The sequence below is a fragment of the Loxodonta africana genome, chromosome 12 (assembly GCF_030014295.1).
Source record: "Loxodonta africana isolate mLoxAfr1 chromosome 12, mLoxAfr1.hap2, whole genome shotgun sequence".
NCBI lineage: Eukaryota > Metazoa > Chordata > Mammalia > Proboscidea > Elephantidae > Loxodonta > Loxodonta africana.
This window is the reverse complement of record NC_087353.1, coordinates 100,620,156-100,645,905: the sequence shown is the minus strand read 5'-3', so window position 1 is coordinate 100,645,905 and position 25,750 is coordinate 100,620,156. Positions and strand designations below refer to the sequence as shown.

The window sequence follows — 25,750 nt, the reverse complement described above, 5'->3', positions numbered from 1 at the left end:
CAGCATACGATCAGGAACTGATGGTACTGAAGGAAGAAGTCCCAGCTGCGCTGAAGGCATTGGTGAAAAACAAGGCTCCAGGAACTGACGGAATACCAATTGAGATGTTTCAACAAATGGATGCAGCGCTGGAAGCGCTCACTCATCTATGCCAAGAAATTTGGACGACAGCTACCTGGCCAACCAACTGGAAGAGATCCGTATTTATGCTCATTCCAAAGAAACGTGATCCAACAAAATGTAAAAATTATCAAACAATTATTAATATCCCATGCAAGTAAAATTTTGCTGAAGATAATACCAAAATGGTTTCAGCAGTACATCGACAGGGAACTGCCAGAAATTCAGGCTGGATTCAGAAGAGGACGTGGAACAAGGGGTATCATTGCTGGTGTCAGATGGACCTTACCTAAGAATACCAGAAAGACGTTTACCTGTGTTTTATTGACTATGCAAAGGCATTTGACTGTGTGGATCATAGAATGGAAATTCCAGAATACTTAGTTATGCTCATGAGGAACATGTACATAGATCAAGAAGCAGTCATTCGAACAGAACAAGGGGATCCTGCATGGTTTAAAGTCAGCAAAGGTGTGGTTCAGGGACGTATCCTTTCACCAGACTTACTCAATCTGTATGCTGACCAAATAATCTGAGAAGCTGCACGGGACCAGGCAGTGTTTTGTTCTATTGTACACAGGGTCTCTATGAGTTGGCACCGACTCAACAGTGCCTAACGATAACAGACTTCTTCTGCAGTGCCTCTGGGTAGACTCCAGCCACCAACCCTTTGGTTAGCAGCTGAGTGCATTAACCATTTGCACTAGGCATTAATTAGTGGGATACTAATATGGACCAGAAATACCGATATGGAAACAACGAGAGAGAAAAGCTTTAATAAAGTGTGGTGAGTGGGAGCAGGGGTCTTTTCTAATATTGTGTCTCTGGAAGGGAACCTGAGCTCTACACTCATGGTGGAATTTCTTTTCCTTCTTCTTTTCTTCTGCTTCCCCTGCACCTCCCCCCGCCCCATGTCCATCACTAAGATCACAGAAGACACTCATGCCCCGGGGCAGGAAGCTTCAGAGCTCCCCCCGGACCAGCAGCATCAGGACCACCTGGCAGCTTGTCACAAATGCAGAATCCCAGGTCCCATTGCAGAATTCCTGAATTGAAATCTCTGGGGTAGAGGTCCCACATCCTTGCCCATCAGATAGCCAGATCATCCGGGAATTGTTGGGCCACACCCCCCGACTTCTGGATTCCGTGGGTAGAGTTTGAGTTGCTGGGGGACAGGATAGGATATGTGTGTGTGTGTGTGTGTGTGTGTGTGTTGGGGACCTCAGGGAGGTAGGGCGGGGAGGGCGTTGGGGAAGCTTGTGCTTTAGATTCAGATGCTAAGAAATCTAATGACAGGAAAGGAGAATATTTTCAAGTTCCCTTCCATTTTGAAAAGGCATCTTTTCACTAGGCATTTTATTCTACCTTTACAAATAGCTACCAGCCCAGAGAAGGTGGTTTCCGTTAAGTGCTGGTCTGCTCACTGAAAAGTTGGCAGTTAGAACCCACCCAGCGGTTCTTCGAAAGAAAGACCTGGCAATCTGTTTCTGTAAAGATTACAGCCTAGAAAACTCCATGGGGCAGTTCTACTCTTGCCACATGGGGTAGCTATGAGTCATAATCGACTAGACATCACCCAATAACAACAGCAAGGAATAAAAAGTAAAATGCAGTTTCCCTTCAAGTGACCCTCTGTCTCGTTCTTCAGGAAGGTAGACTGGAAAAGGAACAGGTCAAGGCAGAATCCACTGTGTTTGTCGTTAGCTGCCATCAGGTCAACGCTGACTCGTGATGACCCCATGTGTTTCAGAGTAGAACTGCTCCAGCGGGTTTTCAAGGCTGTGGCCTTTTGGAAGCAGATCACCAGGACTGTCTTCCCAGGCACTGCTGGGTGGGTTCAAACTGCCAACCTTTCAGGTAATAGTCGGGTGCTTAACTGTTTGAGGTCAAGGCGGGGGCCACATGCGTTTAAAGAACCTAAAAGCAGTCCAATCTCAAACTCCTCACCCTCTTGGCATTCGGTGGTTCCCTCAAGCCGTTGGAGATAACTAGGAAGAAGCAGGAAGCTGGTGATGTTTCCAAAGGCAAACAGAGCTTTCCCTGAGCCATGTGGGATTTCTAAAAGACATCACCCAGGAAGCCTCACTCCAAAGAGAGCCCGTCCCCTCACCAATACTTACTGACCATGGCGGCCATCGTCTCTCAGGCCTTGTCTTATTATTTTTAATTCTTCAGGAGCCACTGGGCTTCTGCTTCCCTTGGGTGATTTGAAGTATTTTTGGTTCAGCTCTCTACCTGCCAATTATGTCTGGGTCTCAGAGTCTTATAGGTTCCTACCTAGAGGAAGAAAATTTCCTTGCTGGGGAGCTGGTTCTCCTCCCTTGAGTGGGTAAACTTAAAATGATGCCAGCCCTCAGGAAGGAAAAGGAGGTGGCGTTTCAGAAGGAAAGGGCCAAGGCAGAAAATACCATCAGAATGTGGAAGCTCCATATCAGAACACTTTGAGGACTGGCTAATTTATTCCGGGCAGCTCTTCAGCAGAAAAGGCTTCCGGAAACAGTCCTATACCTTTCCATCCTGAGGGCCAGTGAAGGCTTAAGGGAAAGAAAAATTCTGTGATTGCCCTGAGGGAGACGGTTTTTGCTGAAGCCCATCTTTGTGAAGGACACTCGGAAAACAAGGTTCTAGGCAATGGGATTACCCCCCAGGAGTGTGGCTGTAACTCTGATCTCAAATCCTTCAAAGCAGTAGGAGAGGAGAGATAAGGAACCAAGGAAAACTCCAGGAGAGCTAAGAGTTTGTGCTCGAGGCTTTGCAAATCTGAACCCAGATCTCTAGGTGGTGCCAACGGTTTGTAATCTGCTACTAACCTCAAGGTTGGTGGTTTGAACCTACCCCATGGCACCGTGGAAGAAAGGCCTGGCGATCTGCTTCTGTAAAGATTTACATTCAAGAAAACCCTGTGGAGCAGTTCTAGTCTGTAACCCATGGGGTCACCATGAGTCGGAACTGACCTGACAGCAATGAGTAACTTAACCGATAGCTTCTTCGAAGACCCTGTTTCCAAACGAGGTCATGTTCACAGGTACCAGGGGTTAGGACTTCAAATCTGAATCGAGACCAATGTTGTGTAAGCAGAGAGAAGCTTCTAGCTCACACACTGGTCAGCGTAGCTCTGACACAGGTCATCACGGAGGGTGTGGTTCAAACTCTGTGCCCTGAGAACTGTTTTACACCCAGTTCTGACTCCACCAGAAGCTGTGTAACGAGGGTAAAGAAGCCATGACTTTGGAGCCGGGCCAGCTTCCATCTGAGTTGTGTCTGTCCCAGGTATCAGCTGTGTGACCTTGGGCAAGTGCACTTCCCTGGGCCTCAACTTCCTCACTATGGGGGTACGAAGACCTGCCTTGTTGTGAGGGTTTGAGGAAGCATGAAGGTGCCGGAATATTGTTTATGTTCACCTAATGCTAATTCCCTTTGTAAACCTTTAGAACACTCCCTTTTGAACACCCCCCTCAGTGGGCCAGGTACTGTCTCATGTGTAACCCTGCAGTCAGCTGAGTGTAGCTGCCCCCACGTAATAGACGAGGCCTCAGAGGCTCTGACAGCGGAGCCGGAAGTGGAGCCGGAAGTCATCTGGCAAATGGTAGAGGTGGGATTTGAGCCCAGGTCTGACGCTAATCCCCAAGGTTCAAAACCCGTTGCTGCTGAGTCAATTCTGACTCATAGTGACCCTAGAGGGCAGAGTACTACTGCCCCACAGGGTTTCCAAGGCTGTCCATCTTACCGGAAGCAGACTGCCTCATCTTTCTCCTGGGGAGAGGCTGGTGGGTTCGAACTGCTGGCCTTTCAGTTAGCAGCCGAGCACTTGACTACTGTCTCTTCTTGATCTTCCGCTCAGCAGTAGAGCGTTCACTGGCCCAAAGAAAGTGCATTTCAAACACGTGTGATAGACCAGGTATAACCTAGCACTAATTAGTGTTTGTTGACAATAACTTAAGGTCCGCCTTTGGCTTTCACTTATTTGTGTTGTGCTGTATTTCTGGATATTTACTCTAAATGTCTATTCTTTGTTTCTGTGGCAAGAGAACAGGTCAGCCTGAGCTCGAGATAAGGCTTCTTCTCCAACTACCACCTTGAAACCTGGGCAAGTGACTGAACTTCCCTGAACCTCAGTTTCTGCCTCTGTAAGAGGAGCTAGAGATAACATCTCCCAGGATTATTTCAAAGATCAAATGAGCTAATAGAGTAAAAGGAGTGCCCAAGTGCACGCTGCTAGAGAAACACAGGATTCTGTCCATGTAACACTCAGCTGCTAACTGAAAGACTGGCGGCCCATACCTGCCCAGCGGCTCTGCAGGAGGAAGACCAGGCGATCTGCTCCCATAAAGATTACAGCCTAGAGACAGTTCTGTTCTGTCACACTGGGTGGCTGTGAACATCTTCATCACACCCTACCTGTTAGCAATCAGTCTCCATTTGCCTTCCCCCCAGTCTGTGGCAACCACTAATCTACTTTCTGCCTCTGTGGACGTGGCTGTTCTGGACATTTTACAAAAGGAATCCTATAACGTGTGACTTTTTGTATCTGACTGACTTCACTCAGCATCACGTTTTCGTGTTTCATCCGTGTCTGGCATGTATCAGGATGTCATTTCTCTGTATGGCTGAGTAACACTCTGTTGTATGGCTGGACCACGATCTGTTTATGCATTCATCAGTCGCCAGTGGGGCTGCTCCCTGTACTCCTCACACCGGGCTTGCTGGACCTCAGACGGCTCACTGTGTCTTGCTTTTTGAGGGTCCTACTATGAAGCCTTGGTGTGGTGGTTAGACAGTTTTGGCCTCCCCAGCAGCCTTCCCCTTCTAGTAACAAAATTCTTCTTTTCTTTTTGGGATCTGTACCTTCCTACCTCGTAGAATTCTCAATCCGGGACTTCACTCTCCCCACCATGAGAAACCAGACTGGCCCCCAAACTCTTGGGTTGGTTCGGGGCCCACGAGCCAAGCAGGTTTGATTGGAGCCCCGTGTTGGCATGGAGATGGATCCTGAGGGAGTGAACCAGCCTCCTGAGATGCCAGGGCTGCATCCAAAGCTGCCACCCATGGAGAGAGAGCCTGCCCCAGACGAAGCCGGCACAGGGAGGAGGAGGAGGAGAAGTGAGAGTGGGAGAATGTTGCCTGAGCTTTCTGGGTCCAGGTCCCTCAAAGTCCATCCCTTTGAATCTCCTATTATTTGTGCTGGTGCTTTTTAGTTTAAGGGGTTCCGGGTGGGTTTCTGTTACTTGCAACCCAATGAGTCTTGACCAGAACTCTGGGTAACACCAGTTGTTGGCAGCGATTTGACATTAGGAACGGCTGTGCCCAGAGAAAGGCTCAGACTCTGTGAATATGGTCCCTGCCCCATCCTTCAAAGATGTGGGGTTCCAGCAATACCTGGGCAGCAATGTCTCCAGTCTCCAGGTAATAAGTAACAACATGAATAGACTGGGGTGAGGCTACCTGCTAGCTTTTTCTTGTTTTGAGTGCTTTCTAATGTTTAGGCGTTATACTAAATATTTCCATGTGCCAGCTCATTTAATCCTTGTTACAACCACATGAAGGAGGTAACAACATGGTTCCTATTTCTGAGATGAAGAAAATGAGGCTCTAAGAGGTCAAGTGGCTTCTTTAAGTCAGCGAACACATGGTAGGGCCGGATTTTCAGTCAAGCCTATCTTGAGTCCTGAGCAGGGGTTCCTAGCCATCACACAGACTTATCTAATAGGTCTCCGCTGTATACCAATGTTCACTGCAGCACTATTCACAACGGCCAAAAGGTGAAAACAACCCAAATTCCCGTCCATCTACTGAGAAACAAAATGTGATATATACATACACACGTACAGTGGACTATTTCTCAGGCATAAGGAGAAATGAAATCCTGACACGTGCTGTAACAAGGATGAACCTTGGAAACATTACGCTGAGTGAAATAAGTCACCAAGGGCAAAGACTGTATGATCTCACATACACGAAATACCTTGAGTTGGCCAGTGCATAGAGACCAAGTTCACTAGCAATTACCAGGGCTGGTGGAAGAGGGTGGTGGGGGAGTCACTGCTAAAAGGCTGTTGAGCTTCTGTTTGGGGTGATGAGGAAGTTTTGGAAATGCATTGTGTTAATTTTGCACAACATGGTGAATGTAATTAACGTCCCTGGTTTGTACACTTAAAAATGGTCACAATGGCAAAGGCTTTGTTATATATATTTTAAAAAAAAAAAACCACAATAAAATTAAAAGACGACTCTGCCAGTCTCTATTCCATGTCTCAGAATCTTATCACTCTTCACCGAATATTCCAGAAAACTTCCCTACATGTTTGCTGTGAAGGGTCCTCAAAGAGAAGAGACTTTTTTTTTGGTCTGAAGCTCCAAATCTCTTTGAAAACTGTCTCCTCTCTCAGCACGTGCCACTGACCTCAGCTGCACCTTAACCTCCTACCTCTATGCAGCAGAACAGGTTTTATTTCAGGAAAGTCCTGGCACCAGGCGAGCAGGGAGCAGATGGTATAGATGACAAGCCAAGCCCTTTTCACTTGGATGGGGATGAAATACCCAATGCACACGGCTGGGTGACCGGGCAGGTCCAGGTGTGCGCTTGACAGCCCAGCAGGGACACTGTGACTTCAGCAGGGGTGGACCTTGGTTTTGGCCACCAAAGTCTTTCTGACTTGTCACTGAGCCCAGAAACGTTTGAGTCTAGATATGACCATCCTTGTCCAATCTTTGCATGTACACAGATGAGGAAAATAAAACTCAGAGAGGTTAAGTAACACTCCCAGAGTGACACAGCCAGTCGGCACAGGGCTGGGAACAGAACCCACACTTCTGCACCAGTGATCTTTCTGGGGCTACCTGGCCACCATCACCTCCTGTGACACTTTCCTCCTGTCCATCCTACCGAGGTACGGACTGGTACGCAGCAGCTGTTCTGTGTCTTTCCCGGAAACCAGTTACCCCCAGTTGGTGATTTTGCTTTACTTCTTCCTCCCGTGCGTGTTGTCAGAACGTCAAGAAAAATCTGACAGTTGGGATTCCATTTGGGGACAACACTTGGGGGATGTGTCTTGAAAGGGCTCACACACAGATCCTGCTACATTCCTCTTCAGCTTCCAAATAGAAGCTGCTTTCATTGGTGATGAGATGGAAAATGAACGAGGAGGACAGACCACCATCGTGTAAGGAGCCTCGGAAATGCCAAAGCCCAGGGGAGTGACAGAGGCTGACAGGGCAGGGCTTTGTCAGGAGGCCTGGGTTCAAATCCTTACTCACTCCTTGCTGCTTACTTGGGACTGCAGTGGCCTACCTACCTACCATAAAGATAAGGCAGGCGGGAGCGTGTATGTGTGTGTGTTTATCTGTGTGTCTGCACTGACGTAAAGCTTTCCATTTGACTCAGGAATGGCTTCCCCTTGCTGAGCCTCAGTTTCCTAATCTGTAACATGCAGGCAACAGAGCTTATCTCCCAAGGATGTGCCAAAGAGTCACCCCAATGTATTAACAAGTGTAAAAGCACTTTGCATGGGGCAAGCCTTCCGGAAAGTTCTGTTCTGTCCCTTTCTTCCTGGACTGTACCAATATGGATTTAGCTGTAAAAATATTAGATGCAAGCACTATCCAATGTAATATATAGTGTAATTTGTCATAGGAATACTTCATAAAGATCAGGTGACAGACAGGCAGATGATGTAACCATAGACTATTAAATTCCATATATGTCACCAACTGGATCCAGATAATAAAAGTACAGATTTGTCTCTAGTGTCACTGAGCTTATGTTTTCCAAAAATAAGATGTGATTAAAAGTGGATGAACTGAAGCAAGCCACCCTGAAACTCTGTTGTTTAGCATGGATTTAACAGACTCGTTCTTGTCAGGTTGTCAAATGCTCACCTGGAAGGTGGCACTGCCCTGTCACCAGTGGTTAGCCAGTTATGATGGATGTTACCCTGCTTATTTTTCCAAATAACTAGAACACAAATATTGAAAACTAACATCTAAGTACATGCAGCATAATATATCTCAATGAGGGCATTCAGAAAAAATTGAGGGGCTGGGAGTGCCTGAAAGTCGTACTTTTTTTTTTTTTTTAATATTTTATTGTGTTTTAGGTGAAAGTTTACACAGCAAGTTAGGTTTCCATTTAACAATTTTTGTACAAATTGTTCCATGACATTAGTTACATTTTTTAATAATGTGTCAGCATCCTCATTTTTCCATTCTGTTTGTTCCGTTTCCATTAATCTAACTTCCCTGCCCCTCCTTACCTTCTCATCTTTGCTTTAGGGTAAATATTGACAGTTTAGTCTCAAATAGTTGATTATTTAAGGGAGCATAGCACTCACAGGCGATATTGTTTATTTTATAAGCCAATCTATTACTTGGATGAAAGGTAACCTCCAAGAGTGTCTTCAGTTCCAAGTTCAAAGGGTATCTTAGAGCGATAGTCTCAGGGGTTCCTCTAGTCTCTATCTGTCCAGTAAGTCTGGCCTTTTTTTTCAGAAATTTGAGTTTTGTTCTACATTTTTCTCCCATTCTGTCTGGGATTCTCTACTGTGTCCCTCGTCAGAATGGTTGGTAGTGTTAGCTGGGCACCATCTAGTTCTGGTCTCAGGCTAGATGAGGTCATGGCTCATGTGGACTTGTTTCTTCTTTGAGCTTTTGGTTTCCTTCATTCTCTTTTGTTCCTGATGACTAGAGACCAATAGTTGTATCTCAGATGGCTGCTCGCACACTTTCAAGACCCCAGACGCTACTCACCAAACTAGGATATAGACCATTATCTTTATGATCTACGTTATACCAATTGATGGAGTTGTCCCATAAGATTAGCTATGGTCCTAAGCCTGAAAGTCACACTTTTAATCAAATAGTCTTACTGAAATGGGGACCTATAGGCTTCTAATTAACACTTACTGCCAGAGAGTCCTAGGGGACACTGGTGGTTCAGTGGTACAATTTTTGCCTCCCATCTGGGAGACCTGGGTTTGATCCTGGCCCATGTACCTCAAGCACAGCTACCACCCATCCATCAGGGGAGCCTTGTGTGTTGCTAGGATGCTCATCAGGTTTCAGTAGAGTGTCCAGGCTAAGACGGGCTAGAAAGACCTGGTAATCAGCTTCTGAAAGTCGGTCAGTGAGAACCCTGTGGATCCCAACAGTCCCATCTGCAACTGATCTTGGGGATGGTGCGGGGCTGGGCAGCATTTTCTTCCATGGTGCATGGGGTCACCATGAGTCGAGGACTGACTTGACAGAAGGTAACAGCAGTCAGTCTCAGAACTCAGTGGGGTTAAATGAACTCATGTGTGAAAAGCACCCAGAGCAGTGGGAGGCACCTGGCCAGCACCCCATTCAATCTGAATGATTTCCCAGCCTGAAGCCGGGTGTGTAATGAAGGAGTCCATTACAGAACACTGGAGTTAGAGTCTTCTAGTCTCTTCCCTGCTTCTCTAAGTGGCTTCTTTTTGATGTTCTAGGAAATGGATTGTCCACGATCTGTAAGCCCCCAATTCAGGGGTTCCTCAAGAAGTCAGGAAGTCCTTCTTTGTATCTAGATTGCAGTTTAATCTGATCTCCTCTTATCTGTTCCTTAGGAGAAGATAAGGATAAGACCATAAAGATAAGGTAGGGCCCTAAAAACCTACCATAAAATAAGGTAGACTGGGGTGTGTAGGTGTGTGTGTGTCTGCAATGTTCTAAAAATCAAACAAGTAAAGAAAACAGAACAAAAAGAAAAACAAGAACAAAGACCTTTCCCATCAGGGGTGCCACACCCTTTGGGCCCCTGGCCTCTTCCTCTGTTCCTTATTCTTCCATTCATGTGAAATGCGTAATCTCTAACTCCTAACTTACCTGGCAAACTCTGACTACGTCGTTGTAAAAGTATCAGACTCAAGATTTATAAAAATCAGAAATATAGTGATTGACATTCAATGATGCTGAGGGCATTTGGAAAGCCTTACGTTCGTTTCTAGTTGATTGCATATTGTGATCTGATTCTGTAAAGAAGGCCCTATAGGGCAGTTCTACTCTGGCCTATAGGGTCACCGTGAATCAGAATCGACTCGATGGCAATGGGTTTGATAAGTATGATGTTGAACATCTTTACATGGTCTCCTTTCTCTCTGGCCCATTAGTTTTTTTTCTTCCTCATTAGTTCCTTCCCCTCAAAACAAATAGGATTTCCAAACCTGACGGATCACCTAGCTGAGGTGGGAGAACCCAGCACTGCAGGTGAGCCTATCAGCATGGTTATGTACTTGCTGTGGGAAAGCTCTAACAAGAGCAGGAGGGAGGAGCTTTCTGAAGAGAAGCAAGAGCCTAGAGGCCTGAGTGGGCTCTGGGACCTGTGAGAAATGGCTCCTTGTCTCTGCCCTGCTCCTTTCCTTTCCATCAGGCACTGCTCCCTTCCCTTCCATCATGCATTGCTCCTTTCCCTCCCATTAAGCATTGCTCCTTTCCCTCCCATCAGGCACAGCTCCATTTCCTCCCACCATGCATTGCTCCTTTCTCTCCCATCAAGCATTGCTCGCTTCCTTTCCATGCATTGCTCCTTTCCCTCTCATCAGGCACTGCTCCTTTCCCTCCTATCAAGCATTGCTCCCTTCTCTCCTGTCAGGCATTCCTTCCTTCCCTCTCCTCAGTTATTTGGGGTTACGAGGGATGATTAGAATTGGAAAAAGTTCTGTGGCTTCAAAGAAACAAAGAAAACCACCTTTCCTTCAAAATTAGATGGTGGGGTTTACTGAGGTGGATATGGGGAGGGCAAGGTCAGCCAAAGGGTCTCAGATGGCCTCTTTCAGATCTAAAGCAGCAGGGGGTAAACTCGGGGTTTGCGTTCTCCGCATGCTTGTCCAAACCACGATTAGGGAGGCCTTTCCTCAACTTGGAGAGGGCCGCGGACATTAAACACGCTACTGCGGCACCAGTGACAGTGATCTCAACCACATCCGAGAATGGAAAAATCTAAAACCAAAATACAGATCAACAAGGTTGGGCCTGGGGCCAAACAGCACTGGCAGAATCTTAAAATTTCTTCTCTGACGTGAAAATATGCAAAAGGTTATGTAATCAGGGTCACGGAGGTCGTGCAAGAAAGAAATGTGCTCATGGAAAAAACAAATGTTTCTTTTATTAAATAAGATCATAAAATTGAAAGCAATTAGCGATTAATAATTACCTGACACTTACTAATTTCCTGGGACTTACTGATTATCCCCCACTGCCAATGTGCTAATATCCTGCTGATCCTTAAAGCCGACCCAGTAAGACATTTCTTTGGCAACCCCTTTGTATGGAGTTCCTGGGTGGTGCACACAGTTGATGTTCTCAGCTGCTAAGGAAAGGCTGGAGTTTCGAGTCCACCCGGGGGTGCCTTGGAAGAAAGGCCTGGTAATCTACTTTTGAAAAAGCAGCCACGGAAAACCCTATGGAGGACAGCTCTGCTGTGACATTTGAGTCAGGATATCATGAGTCAGAGCTGACTCCACGGCTAGAGGTTTTTTGGCTTGTAAGTCATCAATTTTCTTAGCATAGGAGCTTTTGAGTAATGAAGGGGCATTTCTTAGAGTTCAGATTACTTCGCAGTGCAGCAGACCTTCCCCAAATTACTAAGACTTGTGACATTTCCCTGAACCAAACACTGATCCACAAACAAAGGCTCTTGTGGAAAACAAGCTACCCAGAAATTTCTTCTCCCATCCACTTCAAGAGCGCTCACCGCCAGCAGGGAGCGAAAGGCCCAAGTACGTTTATGGTTTGAGCGTATCATCTGTCAGCTAAGAACGAGATGGACTGGGGGAGCCAGGCCTGCTGGTCCCCCAGTTTTGGTCCAATCCTCGTCCTCCTCACTTCTGCTCACACCCCCACCCCTACACGTCCTGCTAGAAATGGCCTTGGCTGGGACGAACCTACCCTCTGTGATCTGTGCACCTCCAGTTCTAAATAAAGTGATTGATGTTGTAGCCCAAGTGTCACAAATGTGAGGAACAAGGCAGCACTCGGACCACAACAGTGGTGTACACAGTGTTTTGGATAAACTTAAATTCGGATGCCCCAGTCCCCATTGCTCTCTGTTACCCCAGTTTGAGTTGATTTAAATTAGTAGAAGCTAAGTAGAAGCCACACTCTGTTTCCCATGGCCATGGCTTTTAATCCTTGCACAGTGATACAGGTGCCCAGCCCAGGCAGGGCCGATGGGAGCCCAGGTCTGAGTTAACACTGTGGTCACTTGGGCTCGCTCAGTCCCAAGTAGCCTCACTACCATGGTGCTGGCCCATTCTCTTGAGGCAGCTCCAAGATCAGGTAGCCAAGGGTCATTCAGGTGTCCCCATGAAAGCTCACCCACTGTGTATATTGATTTAGTTAAATGTTCAGGAAAAAAAATAAGGAAAAATAGTTCGGCCTCTTTAAGAAACCTTAGCATTGAACAGGTTAAGAATAGCTGGTATCCTGCTATGCTGTTTTAGGTAAATTTTTTTTTTTTTTTTAATTTTCTGTACTTGGAAAATGTTAAAGCAGCTCTGATTTGCAAAGCTGGGAGGAGAGATTAAATTATTTACCTTCCCAGGAACCCTACCAATTAGGGGATAAGGTAGGCTTTTTTTTCCCCCCTTTCAGTTTTCTTTCATGAGCCCAAGAAAAAAGGTCTTGTGTGAGCCTCTTTTGGGAACCCTATTTCTTCTGTAACTACTTGGTTAAGTTCATCCAAAGACTCTGTTCCTGGCCTCTCTTTGGCCAGTGCACAGACACCATCCTCTCCTAAGGACCCTGTGACGTAAGTGTAGTTATCCTGGGGTTGACAGACAAGGAAACACACTCAGAGAAGATATACCTGTTCCCAAGGTCATACACTAGTCAATGAACTTGACCCAAGCTTGCTGACAATCTAACCTGGCTCTTTCCACCACCCCACTGCAGCCCTCGCTAAGTAAATGCAAACATCACAAAGCCACACGTCCAATTTTGGGAAGCTTAGGGGAAAAATAACCCAGAAAAGCAAAACCCGGAAACCCTGTATCTTTGCTGAAAGGATCTTCTAACCTCAGTCCTGGATCTTTGGCTTCAGTGCTAGGCCACTTCAGGCTGGGAGTGTAAACACGTTTTTCATGCAGAGAGCATGGAGGCATTGGGCTGCGTGAGACCAGGGAGAAAGCAGAAGCAGTGGGGCCCCTACCTCCTTCAAACTCTGTCTGGCAGTTCCCCGAGGTCTCGTTCAGGCTTTCCTCCTCATTGATGATGATGTTTTCAATATCCTTCATTGTCAAGTGGTCCCGGAAGGCGTGATAGAGAACGTGCTTCAGCTCTTCCAGAGTTATCCTCTGCATGTCAAACTGTGGAGAGAAAGAGGAACAAGACGCTCAACGTCCGCCACGACTGGCAAGCCCCAAAGCTCCTCTGTGGAACTAGTCTCAGGAAATCAGGTGAGCAGCTTTCCATCACGTTCAACTCCAAGCGCGCTTGTGAGCTTGCCGGGACTTACTGGGAATACTCTCAGAGAGAAGGTGCACCTGCCGGTTTGGTTTCCTACTCAGCCAGGCTGTCAGCCCTCCAGAGCTCCTGCACTTCGGAGTTGTTGTCACACTTAACACAATGCGTATGTTTCTAAAATTGTTATAAATCTACCAAAAAACCCCACCCAGCCAACCTTACCATTTGCCATCGAGTCAACTTTGACTCACGGTGAACCCATGTGTGCCAGAGTAGAGCTGTGCTCCATGGCTGATTTTTTTGGAAGCAGATCACCAGGCCTTTCTTCCAAGGCACCTCTGGGTGGACTCGAACCTCCAACAGTTCAGTCAGCAGGAAAGCTCTTAACCGTTTGTGCCACCCAGGGACCCCTTATAAATATACCAAAGAGTCAGCAGTTCCCATCCTTATTTAAGTATGTGTTTTGTTCTGACAAGAGAAAATGCGAGTCCAAAGCCATTTTTGTGCAGAAGGGCAGCTAAAGGGGAGGTGTAGAATTCTCAGTACGTCCTGCCCTCCTGATGAGAGAATCGATGTTCCCACTCCATTTATGGGGCCCTGGTGGTTAAGAGCTTGGCTGCTAATCAAAAGGTTGGCAGTTTGATCCATCAGCCACTCCTTGGAAACCCTATGGGGCAGCTCTACTCTGTCCTGTAGGATCACTATGAGTAGAAATCGACTTGATGGCCATGGGGGTTGGTACTCCATTTATCCAGGTTGGTCGTATGACTTTCCTGGGCAATGAAATGTAAGCATTAGTGACATAAACCAGTTTCCAGACCAGTTGCCGTCGAGTTGATTCTGACTCATGGTGACCCCACGCGTGTCAGAGTAGAGCTGTGCTCCATAGGCTTCGGTGGCTGACTTTTCAGGAGTAGGCCATCAGACCTTCCTTCCGAGGCACCCCTCGGTGAACTTGAACTGTCAACCTTTTGGTTAGCAGCTGAGAACTTAACTGCATCACTCAGGGACTACTCCAAAAGTCACACAGCCACATGCAATGAAAAGCATCAAGAACCATGGTGTGGCTCTGTCATTTGTTCTCTTTCCTCTGCCATGAGAGGAGCTCGCCCCAGAGAGGGGCTGTCCCTTCAGTCAGAGTCTCAACATGAGGATCACATGAAGAAGACCTGCCACCAACTCCTAAAGAACAAGTCACGTGAGCGAGAAACGCTCTCGGTGTTAGGACCGTAGAGCTCGTGGATTGCTTGCTGCCTCAGCAGAACGTGGCCTAAGCCAACAATACAGAAACGAGGACTGTAACAACAACTCCAAAAGGTGCAGCACTGGTTCCAGGCCCAGGCAGTTGGGAAGGAGAAAACCATAGGTGGATGAGGGAAAGATAATGATCTGTGTTAGGCGGTAGTAAAACATGTGGTAAAACTCTTGCCCATAAGAATTTGAAGGACAGATGTATAAGAAATGAGCCTTTGGCTTTAGATAAAAAGTTGGGGAAGCAGCATTCTCTGGCTGCAAGTGGTTGCATCTGACAGGAAGGAAATGAGCTCAGGAAAGAATTGGTTGGTGTATAAGCCAGGAATAAAGATAACCCCAAATTTTAGGTCTTTCAGGGTTGAAGGATGCAATTGTTTCTTATCACCAAGCAGTTGTCAAGAAATCAAACGACGCATTGCACTGGGCACATCTGCTGCAGAAGACTTCTTCAAAGTGTTAAAAGCAAAGATGTCACTTTAAAGACTAAGGTGCACCTGATCCAAGCCACGGTTTTTTCAGTCGCCTCCTCCTATGCGTGTGAAAGTTGGACGATGAACAAGGAAGGCCAAAGAAGAATTGATGCCTCTGAACTATGGTGTTGGCAAAGACTACTGAATATACCACGGACTGCCAGAAGAATGAACAAATCTGTCTTGGAAGAAGTACAGCCAGAGAGCTCCTTAGAAGCAAGGATGGTGAGACTTGGTCTCACATAGTTTGGACATGTTATCAGGAGGGACCAGTCCCTAGAGAAGGACAACATGCAAGGTAAAGTACAGGGTCTGCAAAAAAAGAAGACCCTGAATGAGACGGATTGACACAGTGGCTGCAACAATGGGCTCAAGCATAACAACGACCATGAGGATGGCCCAGGACTGGGCAGTGTTTGGTTCTGTTGTACACAGGGGCGCTATGAGTCGGTACCAAGTCAATGGCACCTAACAACAACTACAACACGCAGTAAAAGATAAAACTGAGACATGCTTTAAATAACAATACGGGTCTGTTAACACAAATCAAAGTATCCCTTGTTAAAACCTCTGAATATGTGAAGTGGCTCTCCCAAGAAACATGTTATTAAGTTTTGAGAAAGGCATGTCTCAAAAATAATTGTGGGCGTGGCTATTAGCAGAGACAGACTGGAATGAAAAGATGAAAAAATGTCGAAGTTTTTGAGAGAGCTGTATTTCCCCAGAGCCTTGGATTAAAAGACAGTATGACTATTTGAAGACTGGGAAGAGCTTGATTTGACGGCACCTGACAACAACAACAACATGACTGCTGGAAACTTAAAATGATCTTCGGGCTCCCAGCCTTCTACGGGCAGAAGCAAGCTTTATAAACCAGTTGCCAACAAGGACATATCTCCAATGGCTTATCAGAGCATCTAGAGAGTAGTGGGGAAGAAAGGACCTCCCAAATGGCGAGGCCAAGAATCATGAAGAATAATGAGGAAGGACTTACAGGGAGCAGAACTAGGATCTAATCAAGGAATATTCATTCTTCCAAAACCACAATGGGATATCGCTTCACACCCAATAGGATGGCTATGATATAAAGAAATGGAAACCATCAGGCGTTGGGGAGGATGTGGAGAGACTGGAACCCTCATCCATTACTGGTGGGAATGTAAAAGGGTACAGCCACTGTGGAAACAGTCTGCTGGCTCCTCATAAAGGTCATCCATATGATCCAGAAATTCCACTCCTAGGTACAGACCCAAAAGAACTGAAGGCAGGAATATTCGCAGACAGATACTTGTACAGCAATGTTTACTGCAGCACTACTCATAATAGCCAAAAGGTGGAAAACACCAAAATGTCCACCCACAGATGAACAGGTAAACAAAATGGGGTAATTACTCACAATGACTACCCAGCCACAGAGAGAAATGAAGCCCTGATATACATTTTACAACCTCAAAAACGTTATGCTGAGTCAAATAAGTCCCCCACAAAAGGACAAATATGGTATAAAACAAAAAAACCAAACCCGTTGCCATCGATTTTGACTCATGGTGATGACCCTTGTAAATACGGTATAACTGCGTTTATATGAAATATCTAGCATAGGCAAAAAAAAAAAAAAAGCCTATTAGGAATAACCAGGGTGGGCTGGGGGGAGGGGAAGGAGGACTCTGCTTGGGAGGCACCCAGCTTCTGTTCCGGGTGATAGAAACACAATGTCGCTGAACCGTACCTGTGAAGACTGTTGACACTTGTTTTGTTACATAGAGTTTACCACAAGAAGAAGAAATATTTTTCACTCCAGGGTCTGTCCAATAGGATTTCAGAATTGCTGTTAACCCAACTGCTCTATTATTTGCTTTCTGGGTCGGAATGTCGCTATGGCTAGCCTAACCCGATTCCATCACTGTATTTTGAATGTCTGTGTGGCAAGGGGGAGGAGTAATTTGTTCATACCTTGCATACCTTGTTATGAACCCCGCTTGGTCGTGGTGTGTATTTTTTTTGATATGATGCTGACCGAATTCTACTGGCTACAATTTTATTGAGAATTTTTGCATCTATATTCATGAGAGATATTGGTCTGTAATTTTTTTGTGTGTGTGGTCTCTTTGCCTGACTTTGGTATCAGAGTTATGCTGGCTTCATAGAATGAGTGCAGCAGCAGTCCTTTTTTTTCTATGTCTGAAATAGTTTGAGTAGTACTGGTGTGAGATCTTCTTTGAATGTCTGGAGAATTCTCCAGTGAAGCTGTTCAGGCCAGGGGCTTTTTTTTGGTGTGGGGCGGGCAGCGGTGAAGGTAGTTTTTTTTAAATGACCTCTTCAATTTCTTCTCTCGTTATGGGTCTATTTAGGTTTTCTATCTCAGTTTGTGTTAGTTTATGTAGGTAGTATGTTTCCAGAAATTTGTGCAATTCCTCTAGTTTCTCAAATTTGTTGGAGTACGATTTTTCATCATATTCTGTTATGATCCTTTTTATTTTAGTTGGGTCCGTTGTAATGCCCTCCATCTCATTTCTTATTTGGGTTATTTATTTCCTCTCCTGTTTTTCTTTTGTCAGTTTGGCCAGTGGTTTCTTGATTTTGTTGATCTTCTTTTCAAAGAACCAACTTTTGGTCTTGCCGATTCTTTCCATTGTTTTTCTGTTCTCTATTTCATTTATTGCTGCTCACCCTTGATTAGTCTAGTCCAGTGCTTCTCCAAATGCAGTCCCTGGACGAGCAGCATCAGCATCAAATGAGAACTTGTTAGAAATGCAGATTCTTGGGCCCATCCTGGACCTACAATGAGAGACTCTGGGGAAGCAGCCCAGAGATCTGGATTTAAGAAGCCCTCCAGGGGATTGTGATGCTCACTCAAGTTTGAGGTCCATGGTCTACTACAAAAAGGAGACCCTTTTCACAGCCCATGCTGACTCTACCACCCTCCTCACCTGCTGACTAAGCTCCCAGGCCTTCCTGCTCCATTCTCTGCCTCATCATATGCTGGGAGTCCCTGGTGGAGCAAATAGTTAAGCATTCGATTACTAACCAAAAGGTTGGCGGTTCGAACCATCTAGGGGCACCTCAAAAAAAAGGCTTGGCGATCTGCTTCCAAAAGGTCACAGCCATGAAAACCCTACAGAGCACAGTTCTGCTCTGCACACGTGGGGTCGCCATGAATTGGAACTGACTTGACAGCAACTGGTAGTCTCTAAACACCAAAACCAAACCAATTGCCATTGAGTTGATTCCAACTCAAGGGGTGGGCATTTTGGGGATTCATAAGGGGAGGCTGAGTTGGGGATAAATTTAATTTGGGTTTACTGTTGTTGTGTGTCATCTAGTTGATTTTCACTCATAGTGACCCTATGGGACAGAGTAGAACTGCCCCATAGGATTTTGTAGGCTTTAATCTTTACTGGAGCAGGTGGTCAGGTCTTTTTCTCCCAAGGAGCTGGTAGTGGGTTTGAACCACTGACCTTTTGGTTAGCAGTTAATCACTTAACAATTGCACCACCAGGTCTCCTTAATTTGGTTTATTTATTTATTTGTGGTTTAGATGAAGGTTTACAGAGCAAATAAGCTTCTCATTAAACAATACACATATTGTTTTGCGACATCGGTTGCCAACCCCAAGGCATGTCAACAGTCTCCCCTTCTCAACCTCGGGTTCCCTATTACCAGCTTTCCCGTCCCCTCCTGTCCCTGGGCTGATGTGCCCATTTAGCCTTGTCTTGTTTATGGACCTGTCTAATCTTTGGCTGAAGAGTGAACCTCAGGAGTGACTTCAGGACTGAGTTAGAAGGGTGTCTGAGGGCCATTCTCTCGGGGTTTCTCTAGTCTCTGTCAGGTCAGTCTGAATTAGGGTTTAGTGGGATATATTTATGTGGCTTCCAGCCCCTTCTATGTATAATTAAATTACAGCTAACCACTTGCATCGAGTTGATTCTGACTCATGGCGACCTCATGTGTGTCAGAGTAGAACTGTGCTCCATAGGATTTTCAATGGCCCTGACTTCTGGAAGCAGACTACCAGACCTTTCTTCCAAGGCAACTCTAGGTGGATTCAAACCGCCAACCTTTCAGTTATTAGCCAAGTCTTAACCATTTGCTTCACCCAGGGGCTCCTATAGTCTCTAAACAGGGGTATAAACCGAGAGGCTGTGGGCCAGGGGGACAGGCAGCACATGAGGCTCTGACAGCCAAGAAGATGGTTCTCTGTTTTTCTGTCCTAGGTAGCCACTGAGTCTGGGAATTTGGTGTAACATTGGAGGTAAGTCAAAGCATTTTCCCTGCCTTTCGTGGGATCCTTTGTCCCACTCTGACTCAGAGGGAGGAGGATGCGGTGTCCATTGCAAGTTCACACCTCTCTGTCCACCTCCCTTCCCAGCTTGGGTGTGGCCTTTGGGGTGGGAGGCAGAATCAGTGCCTCGGGCTTGTCAATGCTCTTTACCAGGACTCTTTATTGCTCCTCTTCCCACGGTGAGTTATTTTTATCTGTTTATGTGTCGGCCTTTGCCAGCAAACAACGAACCCTTTGAAGGCATGTGCTGTATCTCACTCAGTGTTCATTGCCAGTCCCTATCACAGAGCCCGGCATGAGGTGGAGGCCCCACAAATGTCTGCGGACTGAACAAATCTGAGTCCTCCATTTGTTCCAGTCTTTCCTACCTGCCTTACCTCCCCACTGAAAGACCTCCCGAATCTGTGAGAAGGCCAGGAGGAGACCCCCTGTGCAGCAGGGACTTCCTGTGTTGAGTCTCTTCCCTTCCAGGTGGGAGAGAAGAGTAATTGAACTTGCTTGCCTGCTGGGTTAGGAACCTAAAGGGTGTCTGAGTCTCCAGACACAGCCTGAATTCTTGATAAGATGAAATACCCAGCTGCTGAAAGGACACAGCCGCTGTTCTCCGCCAGCCCCTGTGAGGCCTCTGGTCCATTCTTCGTCTCTGACCCATGTGGAGACCTGCACAGCTAGGATCACATCTTCTTGATGAGATTGTAGGTGAGTCCAAACTCATCTGAACTTTCAAGGAAGGTGTGCAATTCATTTGATGACACAGTTCTTTCTCTGCAGAGAATGGTGGGCGGAATAAGCTCCAGAATATTGCATACATCTTTTCTCAAGGAGCCCTGGTGGCGTAATGGTTAAGAGCTTGGCTGCTAACTGAAAGGTTGGTGGTTTGAAATCCACCAGCCACTCCGTGGGAGAAAACTCTCGTAGAAAGTACAGCTTAGGAAACCCTGTGGGGAAGTTCTACTCTGTCCTATAGGGTTGCTATGAGTTGGAATCCACTCAACGGGACCTGATAACAACAAAAATTCTTTTCTCTGAGGGTAGTGGTGGTTCAGTGGTAGAATTCTCGCCTTTCCCGTGAGAGACCTGGGTTCAATTCCTGGCCAGTGCACCTCGGGCACAGCCACCACCCATCCCTTAGTGGAGATGCTGAACAGGTTTCAGTGGAGCTTCCAGATCAAAACAGACTAGGAAGAAAGCCCTGGCGTTCTACTTCCAAAAATTAGCCAGTGAAAACCCTATAGATCACAACCATCCAATCCTGCTATGCATGGGGTCCCCATGAGTTAGGGGCCGATTCAACAATAGCTACCAACAACATTCTTTTCTCTGCCCATCTACAAAAAGATGTTATCCTACCCAGAAAGAGAGCGAGAGAGGGAGAGCTGACCTTTAGATCAGCAGGTCGGAACTTCTCAACCAGGGAGCAGAATTGGTTGCAGGCTGCCATGTTGTAACCCCCTTAGTTTGGGGCATCTGAAGGGGATCTTGGGTAGCCAGAGTCAGACCCACGTGGTCGAGCAATCCCATCCATTGACCTCAGAGTAGCATGAAAACACAGTTGCTTTCTGAGGGGCCCTGAGCACCAGCATGACAAAGCCAAGCAGGGTCCTTCCACCACCATCACTACCAGTGGCCATCAAGTTGACTCTGACTCTGGTGACCCCATGTGTGGCACAGTAGAACTGCGCTCCACAGGGTTTTCAATGGCTGATTTTTCAGTAGATCACCAGGCCTTTCTTCCGAGGTGCCTCTAGGTGAGTTCGAACCTCCAACCTTTAGGTTAGTAGTCGAGCACTTAACTGTGCCACCGAGGGACTCCAGCAAGGTCATTAAACAAAAACAAAACAAAAAACCAAACCACCAACCAAACCCACTGCTGCTGAGTTGATTTCGACCCACGGCCACCATATGCTGCAGAGTAGAACCGCTTCATACAGAAGCAGATTGCTGGGCCTTTTTTCCATGGTGCTGCTGGATGGATTCGAACCACCAACCTTTAGGTTAGCACTCGAGTGCAAATAATTTGCATCACCTGAGGCCTGCAAGGTCATTAATTTTCATAATTTCCTGAAAGCCTTCCCCTGCATGCACGGCCCCACATGGGTGCTGCAGTCTTATTCAGTAAGAAGACCTCAAAGTGGGTGTGCTACCCCAGCCTGCCAATTGGTGTTATCTTACATAAGGTCCAGGAGACCCCAGCGTGGCCAGAGAGGTTTCCAGGCCCACCCGGCCCTCTCAGACCTCTGAGATGTTCCCTTCCTGATGTGAAGAATCAGACAGAGTGAGTGGAATGCTTTCTCCTCAAGGCGTGGTGCAATCCCCTCCGCACCGTGAACAAAGAGGCAGACACACTCGAGGCCTCCAGACAGAAGTGCTTGACAAGACGTTGGCTAAACGGATGGAGTGTCGGTGAAGGTACTGAGAGAACTCAAAGGTCAAAGCAGAAACAAACAAGAATGTGATGGATCCACCTAGGCTGGTATGTGTCTTTCCTTCACTTGGTCGGGAAGATGTGAGGACACAGAGGAGCGGGCTGGCAAGGAGTCGGGTCCGGGTGATGGGTCACAGAGCATGGTTCAGCCTCTGCAAACTCCCCTGCAGTACAACGGTGACTCAGAAAAAGATGAAAACCCACTGTCACACCAAAAGGAAGACTGAGCACCTACTGACTGCTACGGTCTGGAAGACGTCTTTCACTAACTGAAAGACCTGCGGGGCGGACAGATGACTCAGGGCCTGTGACTGACAGTGAAAGGCTTTGTGCCCTGAACAGAGTGAAAATGCCATTCGGGATGCAAGCAGGGGGTGCCTTGACCTTCCCCAGCCAATGCCCTCGCCAGGCACCCTCGCCAGCCTCATCTGGCAGCAGGTTCTGAGCCTAGCCCTTCCGGCCAGTCATCCTCCTGGATCCACCGTCAAAGGCGAGGAACAGCAGGGCAGGCTGGAGGAGACACAGAGCGGCTGTCTCCCTCAGTGCCCGCCTTGCACTCAAAGGAAGACGTGAACTTGCCATTCCCTCCTCTGCTCTTGTTCCCACTCCCCACACCATGAACACCGAGTGTGGCTGGAGTGCTCAGATGGCTACTGTTTATGCAACATGGCTCTGACGTCAGCAAACAGCATCAGTACAGGCTCAAATGAATGACGTGTGGCCTTCTGCAACCCCAAGGCAATGCTGGCTGTGACAGGTATCCTGTGACGTGGGGTGGCCGTCTCCACGGGCACCTTCCCAGTGACAAGTGTCCTGTGACATGGAGTGGCTGCATCCATGGGCACCTTCCCAGTGACAGGTGTCCTGTGACATGGAGTGACTGTATCCATGGGTACCTTCCCAGTCACAGGCATCCTGTGATGTGGGGTTGCTCTCTCCATGGGCACCTTCCCAGTGACAGGTTTCCTGTGATACGGAGTGACTGTATCCATAGGCACCTTCCCAGTGACAGGCATCCTGTGATGTGGGGTGGCCATCTCCATGGGCACCTTCCCAGTGACGGGCGTCCTGTGACCTGGAGTACCTGTATCCATGGGCACCTTCCCAGTGACAGGTATCCTGTGACATGGAGTGACTGAATCCACGGGCACTTTCCCAGTGACAGGCATCCTGTAATGTGGGGTGGCCATCTCCATGGGCACCTTCCCAGTGACGGGCGTCCTGTGACATGGAGTGACTGTATCCCGGGCACATTCCCAAAGGTGCAGAGTTCATGGCCACTTTGACTATGCGAGGCTTTTGCTTCTGCCCAGAACACAGGCCCCATGTAAGATGGTAATTCCCTCAGTATGGATAAGAGAAGGAGGCTGGGTAGCACAATGGTTAAGTGCTTGGCTGCTAACTGGAAGGTTAGTTGTTCAAACTCAGCAGCCGCTCTGTGGGAGAAAGATGGGGCCGTCTGCTTCTGTGAAGATTACAGCCTTGGAAGCCCTATGGGGCCAGTCCTGCTCTGTCCTCTAGGGTCACTATGAGTTGGAACGACTGGATAGCAATGAGTTTGGGGTTTTTTATGGGTTAAGAGAAGTCGTCTCTGGGTGCAAACAATTGATGTGCTCAGCTGGGCGCAGGGAGGGAGGGGTGAGCTTGGAGAAGAGCGAGTGCACGTTTTCCTACAGTGAATATGGATCACTCTAAGGACCAGGACACGTTGTCGTTGTCATTAGCTGCCATCAAGTCAGCTCCAATTCATAGTGACCCCATGTACAACAGAACAGAACACTGCCCGGTCCTACACTATCTTCACAACCATTGGTATGCTCGAGTCCATTGTTGTGGCCACTCAGTATTTTGAGTACCTTCCAACCTAGGGGGACCATCTTCCAGCACTATATTGGGTTTTTATTGGGTAATTTTCAGAAGTAGATTGTCAGGCCTTTCTCCTAATCTGTCTTAGTCTGGAAGCTCTGCTGAAACCTGCCCACCATGAGTGACCATGCTGGCATTTGACATACTGGTGGCATAGCTTCCAGCATCAGAACAATACACAAGCCACCACAGTATGACACGCTGACAGACGGGAAGAGGGGAAAACATTACTTCTTACATGTGGATAATCACTGCTCCAAAGTGCATTTCCTACGGTAAAATTAGAGGTATGGTTTCTGAGAACAGGTCAGAGGAGAAGCCCATTAGTAGCTCTCTGCTCCTGGTTTCAACAGTAATTATGATCTAAGCCTTCAAACAGAGTAATAATTCACTGTGTCTGAGCCCTCTGCTGAACTATACTACTGGAGTGTTGAACATGTGGGAACTCTAGAGAACAGAGTTATTTCTGCCCTTCTAGAAGTGGGTTTTCTACCACCCATCTGTCATACTGTGGTGGCTTGCGTGTTGCTATGATGCTGGAAGCTATGTCACCAATATTCAAATACCAGGAGGGTCACCCATGGTGGACAGGTTTCAGTGGAGCTTCCAGACTAAGACAGACGGCTTGGCAATCTTCTTCCAAAAATTAGCCAATGAAAACCTTATGGATCACAACAGAACACTGTCTGACTTGCTGGTTTTGGACATGTCATCAGGAAGGGTTGATTGCTGAAGGAGGACCTCATGTTTGGTGAAGTAGAGGGCCAACAAGAGTGAGGGAGACCCTTGGTGAGATGGTCTGGCACAGAAGCCACAAGGGTGGGCTTGAACATGCCAGCAGTTGTGAAGATGATGCAGGGCAGGGCAATGTTTTGTTCTTTTGTACATACGGCCACCATGAGTCAACTCCATGGCACCTATCTACCTATCATCCATCCATCCATCCATCATCCATCCATCCATCCATCCATCCATCCATCCATCCATCCATCCATCCATCCATCCATCCATCCATCCGTCTTCTTTCTGTCTGCCTGCCTGCCTGCCTGCCCGCCCGCCCGTCTATCTATCTGTGGGTTTTATGGCCAGCTGAATAATGGTCTCATCCTAATCCCTGGAACCTGTGAATGTGGTTTTCCTATAAGACCGTATATGGGAAAAAGGGCTTTGCAGATGTGATGAACTTAAGGACCTTGAGATAGAAAGATTCTCTGGGTAGGCCCTAAGTTCAATCATGTGTCCTTATAAATGAGAGGCAGAGGGAGACGAGTACAGAAAAGAAGGGAGTGATGACTGAAGCAGAGATTGGAGAAATACACTCGAAGATTGAGGGAGAGCCCATGAGCAAGGAACGAGGCAGCTGCTAGAAGCTGAAAAAGCCAGAGAAGAGAATTCTCTCCTGGAGCCTCCAGAGGAGCCCTGCCGACACCCTGACTTCAGCCCCAAAACCAAAAAAAAAAAAAAAACAAACCAAGCCTGTTGCCATGATTTGATTCCGACTCATAGTGACCCTATAGAACTGAGTTGAACTGCCCCACAGGGCTTCCAAGGAGTGCCTGGTGGATTCGAACTGCCAACCTTCTGGCTAGCAGCCATAGCTCGCCCAGCAAGACTGATTTGAGACTTCTGACCTCCAGAACTGAAAAAGGAATAAATCTGTGTTGTTCGAAGCCACTAAGATTGTGGTCATTTTTTACAGCAGCCGCAGGGACTTGCTGTTGTTAGTTGGCATTGAATCAATTCCAACTCATGGCGACCTCATGTGTGTCTGGGCAGAACTGTGCTCCATGGGGTTTTCAATGGCTGATTTGTTGCACTCAAGTTGCCAGGCCTTTCTTCTGAGGCACCTCTGGGTGGACCCAAACCTCCAACCTTTAGTTAGCAGCTGAGCACGTTAACTGTGTGCGCCACCTGGGGATT

At 47.2% G+C, this 25,750-nt stretch overlaps 1 protein-coding gene across 1 annotated transcript in view; it reads right to left on the bottom strand.

The window, feature by feature from the left end:
- Nucleotides 1–25,750, bottom strand: part of CALN1 (calneuron 1) — a 535,507-nt gene that overhangs the window by 12,354 nt on the left and 497,403 nt on the right. Inside the window, exon 5 of the mRNA XM_003416548.4 lies at nt 13,280–13,436. Coding sequence (XP_003416596.1) covers nt 13,280–13,436 — 157 coding nt within the window. The remainder of the gene's footprint in view (nt 1–13,279; nt 13,437–25,750) is intronic.